Source organism: Sinohyriopsis cumingii, chromosome 14 (assembly GCF_028554795.1).
Source record: "Sinohyriopsis cumingii isolate HCF-2022 chromosome 14, ASM2855479v2, whole genome shotgun sequence".
NCBI lineage: Eukaryota > Metazoa > Mollusca > Bivalvia > Unionida > Unionidae > Sinohyriopsis > Sinohyriopsis cumingii.
Window position 1 is genome coordinate 88,988,116 of NC_142974.1, and position 19,073 is coordinate 89,007,188.

The 19,073-nt window shown below is 36.3% G+C and overlaps 1 protein-coding gene across 1 annotated transcript in view; it reads left to right on the forward strand.

Moving 5' to 3' along the window:
• Positions 1-19,073, forward strand: part of LOC149784328 (zinc finger protein 385B-like) — a 32,573-nt gene that overhangs the window by 3,122 nt on the left and 10,378 nt on the right. Inside the window, exon 3 of the mRNA XM_089932370.1 lies at positions 8,827-8,955. Within this exon, the coding sequence (XP_089788496.1) occupies positions 8,827-8,955 (129 nt within the window). The remainder of the gene's footprint in view (positions 1-8,826; positions 8,956-19,073) is intronic.

Here is a 19,073-nt window from a genome sequence, read left to right on the forward strand (position 1 = left end):
CAGGAGCCAGTTGATTGACCTGGCTACATTTACTTTACACCCAACTATTTAACAAAAAAATTATATCCCCTTTGGGGGAAGTCTACCTACTTTGGCAATTCACCCTCCAACTTTAATGCGAAAATTGCCATGCAATCATTACCAAAGTGTGTTGTTATGTATATCTGTTTTTAACTCCCGGTACATGATGATATCTAATTTTTGTAAGTTTAATTTATGGCTGTAAATTGTACAGATTATCTTTTGTTAGATTTTGCCTACATCATTAGGGTGTTAAGGGTGTGAAATTACATAGAATCTTTAAACAGATGCTTACATATGCATTGACAGTTTCTAAAAATAATCTTAATAATAAGACTTAAGGACAACATGGGTTAGTTTCTCCTTCTAATACATTCCCCAGTCACATTGCATTAGGAATTTTAGCCTGCTACCTTGCAGATCCAGCCCTACTAAAAGATGAAAATTGTCGTTTCATGTCTATTTCCAGTAGACGAAGGGCAATGACCCATTACCTCCCTTTGGCAGCACCATGTGTTGTTTGTTTTAAGCTTCACTGCTGTACTGATCACATCATGCAGTTTATCCTTCAATATTCAAAGCCATTTTTGTGTTATAACTGAATCATCCAACATTCCATTTGGATCTATTTCATGGATTAATCATTTTGCTGCAGGTTGTATACTTTCATTTTAAATTTCTGCCAAATTTGAAAAGATTTTTTTCATCTTTAGGGACTTTGTCTTTTTACATCACACCATGCTGTCATTGACCTCTGCAAGTTTTTTTTTTGACTTGCTTCATTTGTAATGGAGTTGGTTTTAGCGAGTTATTACCATGTTGCATTGCTGATTTATGCTTTGTTGTTTCCCATCATGTGTAGTTTCAGTAGAATGGTCAGATAAATACTTTAAATGCCCAAGTTCAAAGCATAGTCTATAAGTTTTGAATGCGACACTGACTTTTTGTCTTCCTTCATTAGTAACTTTGAATATGTTTATATTAGCAAGTCAGTAACTTGAAGAACTACTAATTTACAAATTTATACTTTACTTTCTCTTCATGTATCATTTCAGCAGAATGTCATCTAAATGCAGTATATGCAACTTCGTAGCATGAAAGTCTACCATGACTTGTTTTGTTTGTACTAAATATACACTGCCTGTGATATGCACCATCTGTAATAGGTGGTCAGAGGAAGTCCAGGCTACTGTATTAGCAAGTTGGTCACATACTGATTTGCTAATCTGTGTTTTGTTGGTCACATTGATTTGCTAATCTGTGTTTTGTTTTCTCATCTTGTGTAGGAGAAATGTTTACTGAATGTATGAAATAGATGTTCAGAGCAGTAGTCCATTTAGCATTGACAGGAAGGAAAGACAGAATTAGTTAAAGAAGACAACCCACAGTTCATTGTTGGTGGCACCAACTCATTGGGGAGTATTCCTCAATTTCGGCAGCCCAGTGGGCATAAGTCCTACTGTATGTCCAAGCATGGCCTTTGGTCTGTAAGTCAAGATGCATGGATCAGTTGGATCCACCTCATTATACCACTGCACCATTACCAGCCATCCAGCAAGGTTTGGCTTGTACTGGATCCATTGCATCAATATGCATAATAAAACTGCACCATCGGTTGTACCAACATATGGACCTTTTCACTGAATCGATCCATCTGTCTAACTATATCATCAGTGACATGACCTTTCTTTGATGGAGATTTCAGTGAAAAATCTACCTGTCCAGCCAGGCCCTTGGAGCAGACAATACCAGTGATAGCCAGACCATCTTCTCTGCTGCAGCTTCAAGGCCAACCATTTGACAGACAAGCCAGCCAGCAGTCCCCACAATGCTGGATTTCTGTATGTTCAGTGTTTGTCTACAAGGAAGAGCTAGTGACATTTTCATAGGAATTGAATTTCTTCTTCCTACCTCTTGGTATGTCTTCTCCAGAGCTGCAAGTTTACTCAGATTGAGCCTCAGCACACAGTGAGTGCAAGGAAACTCCTTCAGATCCACCTTCCTGAACATGATGCCCAGATCTGACCATGGAACAGACTGAAGTTTAGCTTTCAAGTGGCCATCAAGGACATTTATAGGGTGTTGGCTACTTCAGAATGCCCTCCAGCCCCTGCTACTACTCTAAAGAATTGGTAGATCTCAGTGAGAAGGAACAGATGCTATCCTCCTGGTTCCTTCCCCAGTCGGATAGAGTTGAGGTGACAGATGCCTTCTGTACTGATCTCCCAGCACTGGACAAGAAGTGCTGTTCATATGTCTGTTCATCTGTTTTATGTGGCAGACAAATGTGCTCTATGCCCATCAGAGATGGTTTGGGATGTCATTGCACTTTCTTCATTGTTGGATTTGACGTCTTTGGCACCTTTCTGACTCAACTGTGACATCCATCAATGGCCATGCTTGGAAGGTGACATCCAGGATTACTAGGGTCATTGACCAGGGCTGCTTACCTTACCATGGCCAATACTTTGATAGGTTCAGCCAATCAATTCCTGATGTGACATCTTGCATGTGTGCAATCCTTGTCGCTTAAACCTGGTCATACCCTCCCTATGCAAACAACCCCATTTAGGTCATCGTTGCTTTGGAGGAAGAACAGAGGAAGTTTAAGGCAGGTAGCTCAGGAACTGCCCCTCTACCTTGCCACTCAATCCATACGGGTGTTTGGAAGCACTCAATCCCTAGGAAGCAATCGTACAGAGGTGGTAAGAAACAAGAGTTTGAGTTGATTGGACCTCCCTATTCTCAGAACAGGTGGTTGGTTATCCAGGTCATTTGGAGGGGCTTTGGGTTTCGTTTATCAACAACCCCCTCCCCTCTCTTCCTCTCCCTTCATGGATGCACAGTCAGATTGGGTGAAGGATGCATTTCTACAACAAGAGATAGGGTCGCTCATAAAAATAATATAAAAAAAATGGAAGTGGAGCTTGTGCAAAGACCACAGACTACTGTATTTCATTCAAGGCTGTTTCTTTTTTTAGAAAGTTGAGACTCATCATTGACATGAGTCACCTTGACCAATTCATTGTGCCTCCAAAATTTCAGATGGAGATGGTGAGTTCAGTCCACCTTTCCTTTGGTTGGGATGAGTATGCTGTCTCAATCTGACAGGCACATATTTTCACATCCCTCTCCACCCTGTGTTGTGATCATTTTCTCCATTTTGCTTGCCACTTCATGGTTTATCAGTTCAAGTTATCCCTTTTTCCTCAACATCAGCCATTGTGCTTTTACAGAGATTATGGATTTTGTCATCATCCTATTCCAATTTACGTCATCTACAACAATGGCAGCATTCCTGGACAACATCCTGAGAAACATATGGTAAGTTCTATTTTACTTCAAGGCAGGAATGATCCCTTCTTTCTTTTAGGTCATCCAGGCTTTCTAATGAACTGGCAAAATTCAGATCTTCATCCATCCCAGAATTTAGTCCATGTGGATATGGATTTTGTAACCTATTGGAATCTGTTGCGACTTCATGTTTGCTAGAATCAGAATCATCAAACTCTAGTCTGTTTCAAACAGAACATCGATTTCAGTGAGAGAATGTTTGCAACTCCTCAGAAGATGTGATCCTGCCCAGACTGCCCTCTTCTACATGTTCAGCTCTTATGAGGACAGCCTTGTGAGACAAACAATTCAATCTTTCAGTTGTGTAGAGAATCTTGATGGCAAGAAGGCCTTCCATTCTGAAGGCTCATGAAGGGAAGTGGCATGTTTTCAGGGGTTTGTGCCATAGCAACATCTACCCTCTGTGTGCCTCAGCCCCTCAACTGGCCCACTTTTTTCTCTGGTTCTCTGAGGAGGAGAAACAGTTGGCCCCAATCTCTATCAAAGACTACCACCCGAAGATATTGAACACATTCTGGCAGACTTGACCTATCTGATATTTTAGCACTTTTTGCTTTCAATTAACCTAAATCCCTCACTCTGCTTCCAAATGAAACCAATCTTGGGTTTTAACATGGCTTAATTTGAATCCATTCAAACCGATAGCACACACTTCACTAATTTAGTCACTATCATACAAGTCATATTTCCTGACTTTAGCTTACATATGCAGGGTGAGCCAATCGCATGCCCATTTAGTCAACCTGAACTCTCTTCAGTTCCAATTGAAGGTTTCAGTGGTTTTTCTCTTGACACAACCAGGCTTTGTAGCCCAAAATAGGTTACCATCCATCAGCAACCAGTCACCACTCACTCACTCTCTTCCACAGACAGGTCAAGAACAGCAAACATGCATAATCCTGTTCATACTCTCAAGCACTGCTTGAAATGCAGAGTCAAGTTGTAGCATACACAAATGCCTCCTCCTTCTGTTGTAAGCTGAAGCACAGAATATCACCCCTCAAGCCCTTGCTTCATGCCAGAAGTGGGTTGTTTGCTCGGTGTACTCGGATGTCTCACCATATCAGTGTTGCCTTTCAAAGTTTACTGTTCAGAATCTTCAAGCCATCTCTGTGAGCCTTAAGTTTGAGCACAATATTTTGATCCTAGATGTTATAGAAGCTGTTGGCTGGCATGCAGAGGCAAACCTCGATTCTGGTAGGTCTTGTGGCAGACACAGCCACCAGCTCCATATAGATCAATCAACACAGCCTGTTAGATTCACTGGATTTGCCAGTGAAATTTGTAGATAAGTAACTTCCCATTGGATGGCTTGGTCACATGAATAGGTAATTTCAAGATAAATTGACTAGTAAGATCTGCCACATGGGATATGTTGTAAAATATAATAAATGGTGTATAAAAGAAGAGAAGAATCAGTTTCATTTCTATTTTTTAGTCATTCTCATTTTTTGTGTTCCTGTTGTAAGTCTGCAGACTCGTTTTATGTTGTACTTAGATATTATTGAAGAGGAATAACTTTTTTGAACTATTTAGTGGAAATAGAAAGTGCTCATTACTTGGACTATAATATTATTCTCAAACTATTGTAAATTATTCAAAGGAGTTCTGGACAATGCCATCTTGACAGTGTAATGATTCTTGGCAGTTTTTAGTTTCAACATTTATACTGACCTTTTCATTCTTTTGAATTTTCATAGAACTTTATCTGGATTATTTTGGATTGACTTCATAATGCTGTTAGTTCTTCTCACAGTTTCATTTATAACTTTGATAATTAAATTATTTTTTAAGTTTTACACAACTTATTGGTTTTGCATCTTTCTGTCACCATTGAGTCATAACAGTATATTAAATCAAAAGGAAAAGAATTTAGTGTTGTGGAAACATGTGTTGGATAACCTCTAAATTTCTTATTTTTAACTCTAACTATATAACTGGATAAATTGATGAAATTCAATAAAATAATTAAAATGTCTCATGAAAACAATAATGGAAGATTACCTGAACTGTTTTGTGATGCTGGCCATTTGTTGAAGTCTGCTATCCTACATGCACCAATAAACACCACATTGGACATGATTAAATCTGTTCCTAAAACATGTGACCAGGGATGTGGTCACTTCCTCTCTGGTCTTTGGAACCAAATCTTGTTCATGAAAGTATAGTCTGATCAACACAGAAATACTACTAGGCTGCATGAATTGATGGTATCCTTGTAAACTGTATACAAAATATAGAACCACAGAATTTGACTGTTGCTATGAGAAAGTAAAAGTGATCTATGTCCATATGTATTCCTAGACCTACTGGAATTATATGAGCATGAAAAGATCAATAAATTAAAATGAATGTGAGAATATATAATTAAGTAAATAATGAATGCAACAGTCAGTGGTAGAGAAAAATAAAATTTCATTCTTGATTTTGTACTTGCCCAAAATGGCCATGGTCTCATCCAATCTCAGCTTGATGTCAGTAATGTAAAAACTTTTGTCTTGGAACATTAAGGACAGTTTTGGCCAGTGGGGATATAATAGCTGTCATGAACAGCATAAATTTTATTTTGAAAGTGGCTGGTTATCTTATTATTTTTTTTTAGTCATTGCAAGTACATCTGATAAAGCTCCTTTCTGGGAAGGAAGCTAATGATAGAAATAACCTTTGATGAAATTTCAGCATTACTGATTATTGCATAAATATGTATAACATTGGAATAGTAACCAGCTTACTGTTTTAGTGTACATAGAGTGCAAATCATTACACTTGCTTTATCACAACAAATGTAACTATCTTTGACAGTTCCAGCATTATCCAGTGCAGATGTGATCACCTTCAGAATCCCTTCAATATCTGCCTTCTCTACACTATCAATTGCCAGGAACAATATTTTAACATGTCCTTCCTTGCAAATTCTCACATACACAATTTCCTTCCACAGAATTTGAACTGTCTTTGCATCCTTTGCACAGTTTAAAGAAACCTTGCTTTATGCACAGTTTTCACAAATTGATACATTTTCCTTTCAGTCACGTAATCAGTAAATATGTTTATCGTTATGTATGTCTCTTCAACATCATCCCCTTTCCTCTCATCTAGCTGATACATCCTAACAAAATCAGTCATGGTGTCTTTGGTTCTTTATGATTGCATGTGCATTTCTAGACAAGTTAAAGAGCCAATCAAAAACATTACCAATATCTTACCAGTTGTTGACTCTTCAGTGATTTATGCATTGCTGCTTTTCTCCATAAATTCTTTTTTTATGTTGCTTACAGTTTCTATATGCAATTACTGAGTCAGTTTTGAAATTCAAACTGTCCACAGTGAAATTGGAATTTTTTTCTGTATCCATTTGTGCAACTCCATACACCAAACACCATAACATTGTTATCTTCATCTATTTCAGCTATTATATGTCTTTTTGTACCATGTGCTGAACACTTGTGTATGCTTTTTCCAATCGAAAGAATTTTTCTTCTCTTTAATGTCATTTTCATTCAGATTTGCTTTTTGTGCCATAATTGAACACCCTCCAAAGAAACACTCTTGAAATAGAATGAATTAGAGCCTCATTTTCAAACACAAAAAAATCAAATCCCAATTGTTTTATCTCTGTAGGAGGCAGTTCTTTGGTGATTTAAAGAATTAGCTCATGAAACTTTGAATGTGAACTGGAAAATAAGCCATGTTTCAAAATGCAAGTATTTAAATCCAATTGTTTTAACTGTCTCAGGGGCAATCAAATATAGGGAATTTATGCAATTAATTCAGAGAGACTTTATATATATATATTCCTCTTAAGATTTGTTAAAATTGACAATGATATATTATAGTACAATTCTCATGGGTCATGTAAGTGCATTTACTGACATAAGTTTAAAAGATAATTCTAATTTTAAAATTTAATTGTAATAAAGGTATAACAAAGTTTATTCATTTGTGATTTTTTATTGTGATTGACACATTAATTGTCTTAACAAAATTTCCAGAAAAAATTATCGATCACTGGGGACTTTTACAATGGCAGTTCGGCAATACACTGGGTCAAGAAAGTCAAAATTGGATTAAACTATTACTAGTGCATGGGGAATCTCTGTGTGATAGTGTGAACAAGAAGTTGCGCGTATCTTCAGTCATATCCTATATGGATGTTCAACTATAAATGGGATAGAGGAGTAACATACAGTAAGTTTTATCATTAGGTTGTACATATGACATATCTTCAAAATGATAATATAGCATGAAGTAGGACCTTTTTGTATAATTTCTATCTGTCAGTTGCTGGAAAATATCTTGATTTGTTGCAGAATAACACCATAGGTATTATTTGTAAAAAAAAATTTAATTATCTTTAGAGAAAAGAAAATATTTCAGCTCAAAACAAAATCATAGCCCCCTTCCCCCAAAAGATTAAATGGCCAGTATCTTATAGTAGATAACTGATACTGTGAAAGACACCATGCTGACATTAGAGAGCCTATTGATAAAAGTAAGAAGTGTTGATATTGAAGCCCACTATCTTCTACCTACACTATTGATACAATAGGCAGGGAAACTTTGAGTGGGATGCCAACACCAGGGCATGATATTCATCAAAGAGGGTAAATTCAACTTAAAACACTCACTTAACAAATGTAAAGATATTTAGTGGACTTGAACACAAGTACACTCCTGAAAATCATAGGATGATTCACAGTTTTATTAAGGAACACATATTATCAAAACATTCACATACTCTAGTTAATAACTAAACAGGGTTTGGGGTTTTTCAGGGTTTTTAATCAAAATATTTCTGAAAGTTGGAATTTGCCCAAATATTCTATTTAACCACGGCATTGGCATACGTGATGTGTTAAATGTGATTAAAGGATCATAAATATAACTATATTTGTAATATTCATCACTCATTTCTGACGTACAACAGTTTTGTAAAAGGGTAATTTTTTAAAACTATTTTGTCGTGAATACTGGAATTAAAGACATGCTGTTAATACCATAAAAGTCGTAATGAGATTCCTTGATAGTTTCCATTTGTTCCATACTGACAGAAACTACCTACATGTTGGAACAGTGAAAAAGTACTATGGTACATACCACTGGCAAAAAATACAGTAAACTTGTATACTGTTAATACTGTGCACCTTGTATAATCAACAATGTAGAAAGATCCAACTTCTCCTCTATAAACACTTGAGCTGAATCATTGAATCATTTATCACTGAATTCATCCCCACAAAACATGGAATTGGGTCTTAATATCAGTCAGCTGGACTGTTACATAAAATTATAAATTGAATTCCAGAGGACAATGGTTAGAAATTAATATTTGAAATCAATTTCCATCATGCAGTTTTAGTTTTTACAAATGTTTGATTAGATGGTTATGTATATACACAAAAAACAGTTGTATGTACCTGGTTTTTTTGTAATATTAATTTATTATTTCAGCCCCACCCAAACCACCAACAATCTATGGGGGTAGCTTTGTGTCTGCAGGTTACCAGGGATCACACAACCCTGCCCAGCCACCTCCTCCCCCACCTCCCCCATCTGGCGAGGGACCTTACTCAATGCCAAGTAAGCAAACATTTTGTATGTTTCTGTATTTTTCTTTTTGCAGCTATCAGCACTATAATAGTTTGAAAGAAGTGGCTTCTAATTGATATTAATAATGAAAGCAAGCAATAATTTAATAGATTTACATAAGTAACTGACATTTAAGCATTTAGTACAAAATGTTTGATGAAGAAAGAACATCTTTCTTGCCCTGGAGAATGCTTGGGATGCCATGTGGAAGTACAGCTTGATGAATGATCAAGCTTGGTCAAAGGGTATGCCTACGTGTCTCGATATCGAGTATTTTGAAAGGTAAAAATATAAGTTAAGGTGGATACCACTGTGTCTAAAAACTATCCTTAGGATATAAGTGTAACTCAAGACAGCATATTGTCAGACACATTTTCCAGCATCGAAAATTAACAACATAGTTAACTACTGTAACCCAGTAACTGACTGCTAAATCATTATATGTTGATGACTTTTTTAACAGCAATAAGTAAGAAACTATGCCTTCCATTGAGCATCAGCTAGAGATATGCTTAGAGTTTAGAAAGAAGCAGAAGAAATTTGTTTAAGTATTTTAACTCTAAAACTCTATGCACTTGTGTTGATTACATAGAATTTGTGATGACCCAAAACTCTACCATAACGTTTCTCTTATCACTGTTGTAGAGGATACCACATTTTTAAGTCTTGTTTTTTATTGTAAACTAACTTTACTTCACTGTATTAGAGACATTATGTATAAGTGTCAAAAAGCTCTGGGTTCAGTCAAGTTAATGGCAAACATGAGAAGCAGACTGAAGGGCCTTTTTCTTGATATACGGGACAATAGTAAGATCTGAGCATGATTATGATCTGATGGACACTAGTAATAGTCCATGCACTGTTGACCTTGTAGTTCAGCAATGAAATCACAATTTTGTTAAATTAGTAGATATCATTTGGAACTTATAATTACTAATGATAACTTTTTCTTACATGAATTTGCAGTGCTTTATCTGATGAGCTAATAAATATAAGTGGACTGGGAATTCCAAAAGTCATCAAAACATGAACTTCGAGCATCCGCCTCGGAAGCAGGAGGTCATGGGTTCGAACCCTGACCAAGTCAAACCAAAGACTTACAAAAATGGTACTAACAGTTGCCTCGCTAGGTGCTTAGCATTAAGAGGTTAATGTTAGGACTGGTCGGCCTGGTGTCAGGATAATGTGACCAAGTGGGACATCATGCTACATGTCTGCGACATGATGCCCCATTGCTAGATATCACTGTAAACTGCCACACAGCAGACATTGTAGCGATATGACTAAAAAATTGGTAAAACTATATTAAAAATCCTAATCACACACACACACACCTTCCACCATTTTAATCCAATTTGTGGGACATACTTAGTATACACTGAGAATTCATCTTACTGAGTTTTGCATGAACTACTAATGAGTAGGCAGAGCTATCTATGCTTAGGAAATTCTCGGTTGGCATGTATTTATTTATTTTGGACATTGTTCGATCTGTCACTTGGCATGTATTCATTAGTTATTGGACATTGGTTGATCTGTCAATTGGCATGTTCCCTCATCAAATACATTACCCAATCATAGTACCTTAGGAGAACTACTAATACCTCACAAATCCAGCACTCCAAGGCTAAGACCTTTTGGCCAAAAGTTATCTGGCCATCTAGATAGCAGTTAGATAGAGTGATCTGCCCTTGATACAAGGATTGGTGCCAAATCATGTGAACACTCCAGTTACTACTTCCACTTCTGCCCAGTAGTGCATTTTCTACAAAGGCCTTGAAATCCACATGCAAGCATATTCAAAGTTTTCTCTTTAAGCAAGTTGGAGGAGTGTTCTCGTAAAAGGAAAGTAAATTCCATCTATAAATTTACAATTTCTTTCTTTCTTCAGTGACAAAGTTTTTGATTTTTTAGCATCATCACTTTGCCATCCTTGCATACTTATGCATCCTTGGTACCTACATACATGGGTTGCAATGGTGGCCCTCATTGCTATAGCTGTATTGAAATAGGTGCAGGTGTGTGATATTGAAAAGCCATGTAATACTGCTATATAATTTCACTTTAGTCAGATAGATATTGTTTTCTATATTAATCTAGTCTTAGCACCCACTTTGTTGTTATATACATGGCAATCTATTGATTGTACATGTATATGCCATCATTTGGCCCTTCCTACAGGTAACATTTTCTTACAATTGATATTATAGTGTCCACTTCACATGTATTAATAATGATACTTTTTATATGCATATATGGTGGTACTATATACTATAGAAAACTCATATGGTTGTATCGTTTCTGCCAGTCAGATACATACAGGTAAGTTTTCTATGCATGGTTTAGCCATAGTGTCCACTTAATAATTACTGAAAGCAACACTTCTGTGAATCTACTTGTATAGGCAGTCATTTGAGCTTTCCTACAGGTAACTTTCATTAGAACTGATATTTTAGTGTCCTATTCATAATTATTAACAGTTACACTCCAATACTCTAACTGTGTGGGCAGCCATTTCCCTTTTTTTGTCATGGTATTCTGAAGTTCATAAAGTAGGATGTGTGCCCTGCTGCTCCTATATATATTGTCTGCTGTATTTTGTCTTTCAGAGTTAGACATTAGGCAAGACTCTAGTCAGACAACAACTCTACGTTGTGTAGCTTACTTAGGTTATCAGTCAATGAATACATTTAAGACTTGCATATTAACAATAGAAATGAGTATGCAGCATTACTAGGAACACTAAAGGGAAGGTGCAGAAATAAACCTTTAGGCATGAGGACATCATTTGTTGCCTATTTATGCCCATTGCAAATGATTCTGTTGTCCAAAGGAGGCCAAGACTTTGTCCATAGGACCGGCTTCTCAGTCGGCACAAATGTGAGGTTCCATCTTGAAAGATGGTGCAACTTCACTTGACTCACATCCAGTATACCTTCACAGTACATCCTCTGGAAACCACAGTCTGTATGCGTGCAAGAAGAGATGGCTGGGGGCACACCTCCTTCCATCATTCAGAGTAGTCAGTGGAGTGTGGCCCACACAGGAACATCATTTATATATCAATATTCTCAAGGTGAAAGCCATTTCAAAAGTTTTTCATTGATGACAGTAGGATCTACATGGGAAGTGAATTCTTATTCTGTCTGACAACTACACTGTGGTGACTTCTCTCAAATGGCAAGGTGGAACTCTGTCCCCAGACATTTGCATTTTTCTTTGGGATTTTCTAAGTTGGTGACTTCAAACACAAATCCACATACAGTTTCATCTTATTCCAAGCCTACTAAATGTATTAGTTGTCTCATCCTGGAAGAATTAACAAATACAAACAGAATTGTCTCCTTATCGCTTACTTTTCATTTAAGTATGTGCTCGATGGGATCGACTAGTGGTGGATCAATTTATGACAATATTTAATGCTAAACTTACAGCCTTTATTTCATTGGTCCCAGATCTGAAGGCCAGAACAGTCAGTGCACTTCGTATTGATTGGGATGGCCAAGATACATACACTTACCTAAGGCCTGAACAGTCAGTGTTCTTTCTGTAGGTAGAGAGATGTTGGAAGGTTAGTGTATGCATCCAGGTCATTCCAATCTATAGAAAGTGCAGTGACTGCTCAGGCCCTCAGTGTTCCTAATAAAGAAAGCAAGAGTAATGGAGTGTCACTCCATCCTGATTGCTCCACTCAAATGGAAAAAAACAGTGAATCAACAACCTCATCAATCTTGCAACAGAAATCTCCAGGAAAAATGAAGACTGGATCATATTAAATATCCCCTCAGCAACAAACATTTTTCACAACCAGTGATTGAGCAATCATTCAAGCAAGATGGCCCTCCACTTTAAAAGTATATGAAGGCAGTTGAAAAATCTCCACACAGCTGTATGCCATAAAACACATTACTGGTATACTCCTGCAGGTGTCAGTATCAAATAGCTAACTTCCTACTTAGGCTCCTTGATGAGAAACAGTCAGCACCAATTATAAACAAAGTCAACCATTCCATGATCACTGAAACCCTGCATCATCATGGAAAAGAGGATTTTGGACAAAACAAAGACCTATCCAGTCCTCTGTCCAATTTCAATTACACATGTCCAAAGATGCTGGAAACTACCATGGATGCTAACCTAGCTGAACAAGACACCATTTTGAAATATGTACTGTCAAGAGCCTCATTTGTTCACCTCTGATAAGAATTGCTTCCTCACAGCATTTAGTGATGGCAGGCAGAATCAGTGAATTATGTGCTCTATCAGTGGACCCAATCTACATGCAGTTCCAAGCATGATGGGTCAGTATAACTTGTCATGGCCCTTCTTTCATTGCCAAAAACAGGCTCCCATTCCTGGGGAATCAGACTTTTGTAATAAAATTCCTGTCTACTCTGGACACCTCATCTCAAGGTCATCTACTGGACCTAGTGCAAGCTTTGAAGTGGTACTCAAGAAGGAGCAAGCTGTTGTGTCAAGGGAGATCATGCCTCTTCTTACCCATCAGAGAGAAAGGAAGATATATTAGCAGAGACACTTTCATCCTGGATAATGTGGGTTATTAGTTCAGCATAACAGAAAATAACCCTACACCAAATGAATTTTCTTTGGATCTCAGCTCACATAGTTTGGGCTTTAGCAATGAGCATTGCATTTGAACAAAACTGTTTTCTGGCATTATCCATGTCATGGTATGGAGGTCTGAGTCCACTTCTCCAGCTTTTCTCTCTGAAATTTTTTATCCAAAAAGTTTGAACTCAATCTGGTAGGACCTATAGCTAATTATACAACAAGGTACTTTCCAGTGTCATTCAGCAGCTTCATTAGGATGTGGCTTCTTGACTGGTTTTGTGGGAGGAAATATTTTTCCCTTTGAAAACCACTCCACAATATATGAAGTCACTTCTGTCAGATTATCTAGAAGCTCTCTCATATACCTTTAGGAACCAGAGATTGTCTCTCTGGGGTAAGATGAAAAATCTCTCTTCACCTCTTACCTGTTGTCATAAGGTATTATGATCAGGTGATGAATTTGAAGAAAATGCTAAATCTTTTCTGGTAAAATGTTTTTTCAGTAATACTCAGTGCTAAAAAATCTGATAGCCCAATGCCCAGGGCACCTCTGATTTTAGATCAGGCCAGTCCTTTATTCTAAGTGAGGTGCCTATCAAGCTTGTGGGGGAAAAAAATCTAATTTGCCTGAGGATACTTTGAGCATACTTATGAAATGTGTAAATGTATTTTCAAGATGTTGACATGCCTGCCATAACCTGGCACAATCTAATTTGGATCTCCACTGCCCTACATGAAAATGAGATCTGATTTTAATCAAATTGAAGGATGTTGTGTCATGCTAACAATATGATTTTATACTCCCAAACCCCCCAACACAGTCATGTTTGAAGAAAATAATTTTCTGTAATCATCAAAATTAGATGGAAAAAACTCCACCTTTTTCAGTATATGCCATTACATGTAGCATCTATCAACATTTAATAGTTATGATCAGAGCCGATGTATAACAGTTTAAATAGCAGCATTTAAAGGTGAAGCGGTATAAATCACTATTTTGCGTATGACTTAATTGCCTGGCAATAGTTAGTGAGATGTGTTTGAAGGCTGCAGTGGTCGAGCCCTCTGTGCAAATTTGCATAGGTAGGATCGTGAAGTGGTACAACTCTTTATAGATAAATCAGATATGCTAGATGTGTGTACACGGACAAAAGTTATTACATATCATTGCCTTGAATGAGAATGTTTAAGCCATACGTATTATATTTTTGATAAGTTTGTGAACAGTGACCATGTTGCTTTGAACAGCAGCAATTGAAGTTGGATTTTACTGCATATGTAGACTGCAAAGCATGAATAGGTCATTTGTCGAAATACTGTTCAAATGTAATTCATATTTTAAATTGATTTGGAAAGCAATTAGATATGAGCAAAGCTCAACAAAAATAAAGTTCAGAACTCTTGTTTATGGAGTTTTCTTTTGTGAAGCATGCCAGCTCCCCCCCCAAAAAAAAAAAGATGGGGGGGGGCTCTTAATTCTTTGCACATAGTGCAAACAACACATTGACATATGATTCTGACCAGGATTCACTCAGAGAATCCAACAGAGAAGTTTGAACACCAGAACCATCCAGTCCCTAGTGAGTGTAGTGATGAACACTAATGACACTTGCAATACCGTCGAACCCCTTTGAACCCTATTGAATTTATATTCAAATTGTAGCCATTGCAATGTTGTGTGACAATATTAAAAAAAGGGAAATTTTGGGCATGACGAAATTGGAGTTCTGGCTTGTGAAATTTCATTCAGGGCTTGTGAGTTTATTTAAGTCACCAACCAGAGGCCTGTGTCTACAAAAAAATTTCTTTGAGCACTGTAATACTTAACAAGTCATAATTCACATCTTCCCAGCCTCTCTTAAATCCATAGTGTTCCTTCCACTCAAGTAGTAACTCAAGTATTCTTTTAGCATTTTAAATAAAAAGGTTTTAGTCTGGGAGGGCTGAATTTTTGGGGTCATGGTAGTTTTAATGTATTAATGTATTACAATTGGGTAAATATTGAAAAAACATGTTACTAGAAAAAATTCATTACATTCATTCATTATATATTGGACTTTGGGCAATCAGTGTATTGGACATTGGGCAGTTAGCATGTATTCATTAGATGGACAATGTGCAATAACAATTCATATGTATTTGTTAGATACTGGGCTCTGGGCAGTCTTCAGTTTGCATGTATTAATTATGTATTGGTCATTGAGTTCATTGCCCGCTATGTTACAGGCTCTTATTCCAATATGTCCTTAAAGTCTGGAAAGTACACACCCAGATAAATCAGATGCACTCTCTTTGATATATTACCATATGTTGTATGTTTATGTGTAATTTCTCAGTATCAGAGAGTATGAAGGGAATGCATACAAATATCTAAAGTGAGTATCATTTTACACAGAAAATGTTTGACATTTTATCTCCTATACCTTATACCATGCACTGGTTGATGCCATGTTGGAGAACTGAAAATATATATTCTTACCTGGAGGGGGGGGGGACTGCATATTTGTAAAGGTGGATAATTATCACAAGTATAGTAGTTTTTTTAACAGCTCTATTTAGAATTTTTTTAAGTGAAATTCAATGTATTTTCAGAAAAATATCTTTTGTTAACGAAGCTCATTAGCAGATACAAAAGCATTGAATCAAATTAGATGAAAATCTATGTGATACCCAGTCAGTCACATAGATATTTTTGTGTTTTCTTTGAGTTCAATCTAAATTAATTTTGTGTACAATCATATTAATATCCAAAACTGATATTTTTATATATTTAAGAAACAAATGATTAAGTGTTACTGTACAATTATATACAGTAAATTTGACCATTTTCAACCTGAATATAAGGGATTTTGCTCATTTGCAGTAAATTTGTACCACTGTTTATTCAACCATAAATTAACTGGTGTAGTGAGATATGATTGCATTTCCTTTTTTTATGGGTAGTAACATTTATTGGAAACTTATCTGCCCTCATTAATCATTAATTGTATCATCATGATATGATACACTTAATGGTTTAATGAAGACAGACAGTATTTCAAAGGAACTTACAAACTCTTCCTTACCATGCATTTCAGGATTTCAGCTGTTTTTCAACATGTTTATTTTAATAGCTGTAAAATAGGGATGAAAGTAAACAGTCATTTTATTGATGGCTTACATTGCATCATCTGTTTTACAGTATATAAAATAAATATTGGAAAAGTTCAAGTATGAATCGGGGCAAAAGACATTCCATTTCCTTCTCTTCGCCGACTTGAGGCCACCAGACATCCTTGAAGAATAAGGCCATCGTGATTGGCCATGATATTTAGTCGGGATCTGACCTCTCAGTGGTTATGGTAATGACCCTGATAATTCGACTATTTAAATTATCAAAGTCATTACCACCAAATATTTTTTCAATACTTGTTGAGTTTTCTGAATATACAGCTCTTCTTCATTGTAGTACCCTCAGTTGTGACACTATTCTGAATATAAATCCTGTTTCCAGTTTTTTTTAAAGAATATAGATATATATATAAGATTTGCATCAGCTTCAAGGTTCATATAACCATTTCACTAAAATTGGGTATCAGCATTTGCCATATTACTGTGTGTTGCTATTTTGAGATTGTCAGCCATTTTATTCACAAAATGAGTATATGACATTCTAAAATTTCTCTCAGCACATCACCAGTATGCCTAGTATGCAGCTATACCATGACTATCACATCTATATTTCTAAACATCTAGTAATTAATTATTATGCCTTTGATATGATATGCTGCTTGTGTAAAAAAAATCAAAAAAGCAGTTGTGAAGATTTGTCATAGAGAGCAAATGATTGTAATCCTCAAATAAAGCTGTCAAAATTTTGGGAAACTTCTACCTTGTACCTGTCGATTTTAACAATCAGTTACCTGGGTACCCATTCAAAGGGAAATTGTATTAAATGTGAACCTGAACTCTTTGTTGATGGTTCATACATGCCAACCCCCAAGATAGGTATAAGTGGCAAAAAGCATAATCTGAGCATATAAAAAAAATCTGTATTTTACGTACCATAATTACAGAAAACTATTTGAAAACCTAACATCAGGTTTTGCTGCTTGCCTGGATCTGCAAATTCTTGTCACAGATTGGCTAAATCCATGTGAATTAGTAGTTAGTATGTGAGTATAACCACAAAACAAAATGATAAACTATTTGTGCATAACATTCCCTTTAACTAGTCTGGATGTCTAACTTTTGCTGAATGGTCGTGAAGTCCACAGATGACGAATACTGTATTACATCACTGTCAAATTCTTCTTTAACAATTTGTAAGTATTATTGATTTGTCCTTTTCCTGATGCAACATGTTTTTAAGTTTAATAAAATCCCCTATCATTTTTCAGTCATATAACATTCATGAGTCACATTGGTAAAGCCCATTGTTCTTAATATCTGGTGCCATTTGTTGTTTTTTTTCTTCAATTTAGACTGTCAACAATGTGTGTGTAATCAAAATATAATGAATCTGTGATCATGGTTTCACATTCAAGAAACCTATTATCTTAGAACTGTTTCATGTACAGTTGCTAGAAATAGAAATAGGAAATTAGACAGAGGTCTAACCATGGATAAATGCAGCCAGTAGTCACACAGTATAAGCCTCGAATTGTAATCGTTATTCTGTCTCACATGTTCCAGATATCTTTGATCAGAACTTTAAAATATGTTCCTTTTTTAATTTGTAATGGGTACCCGGTTGCCCATTTTATTACCTGGGGTTATTTATTAATTAATGGGCAAATATCCATCAACATCTTTACCCACTAATACATTATGCCAGTACATGTGAAGCTCAAGTGTAGAATGTCCATAAAACATCACGATATTGATGCTAACATGTGAATTACCAGTAAACAGCCTTAACATGTGTTATTCATTCAGCCAACACATGAATTACCAGTAAACAACTGTAACATGTGTTATTTAGTTCAGACTCAGCCTCTAGCTGTATGCTACTTACGGTAATATGCTGTGTGTGCTACAGAAGTCAAACCCATGAGTTACGTCAACTCCTGTCAACATATCTGAAGTTAATATTCGCCTATAGACAGAATTTAAATTTTCTATTATTGAAATCCTCTGCAGATCTCATTGAAGAATACACATGGTTCTCACTAATACATCTTCTCATTTGCGACAGATGGGTAGTGGTAAAAAAATAGATATTGATTTCTCAGTGACTATCAACAAAATAGGACTTCAACTGATATCATTTTAATGAGTCATCATGAACCCATCAGTGGATTTAAAGAAAACAACACATTAATTTTATCAAGATTATCATTATTTCCATCAAAGTAACTAACAGAAACTCAGTTACTATGAAGTGTTGTTGTTGTTGTAGGGATTAACGCCATTTTTCAGCACAAGATAGGCTATATGTGGCAGCCAGTATAAATGGTGGAGGAAGAACCCAGGAAAACCCCGGAAAGAACCATTGACCCACAAGAAGGTACTGACAAGCTTTCTCACATACGCACAATGGCTGAACCCAAGACTTA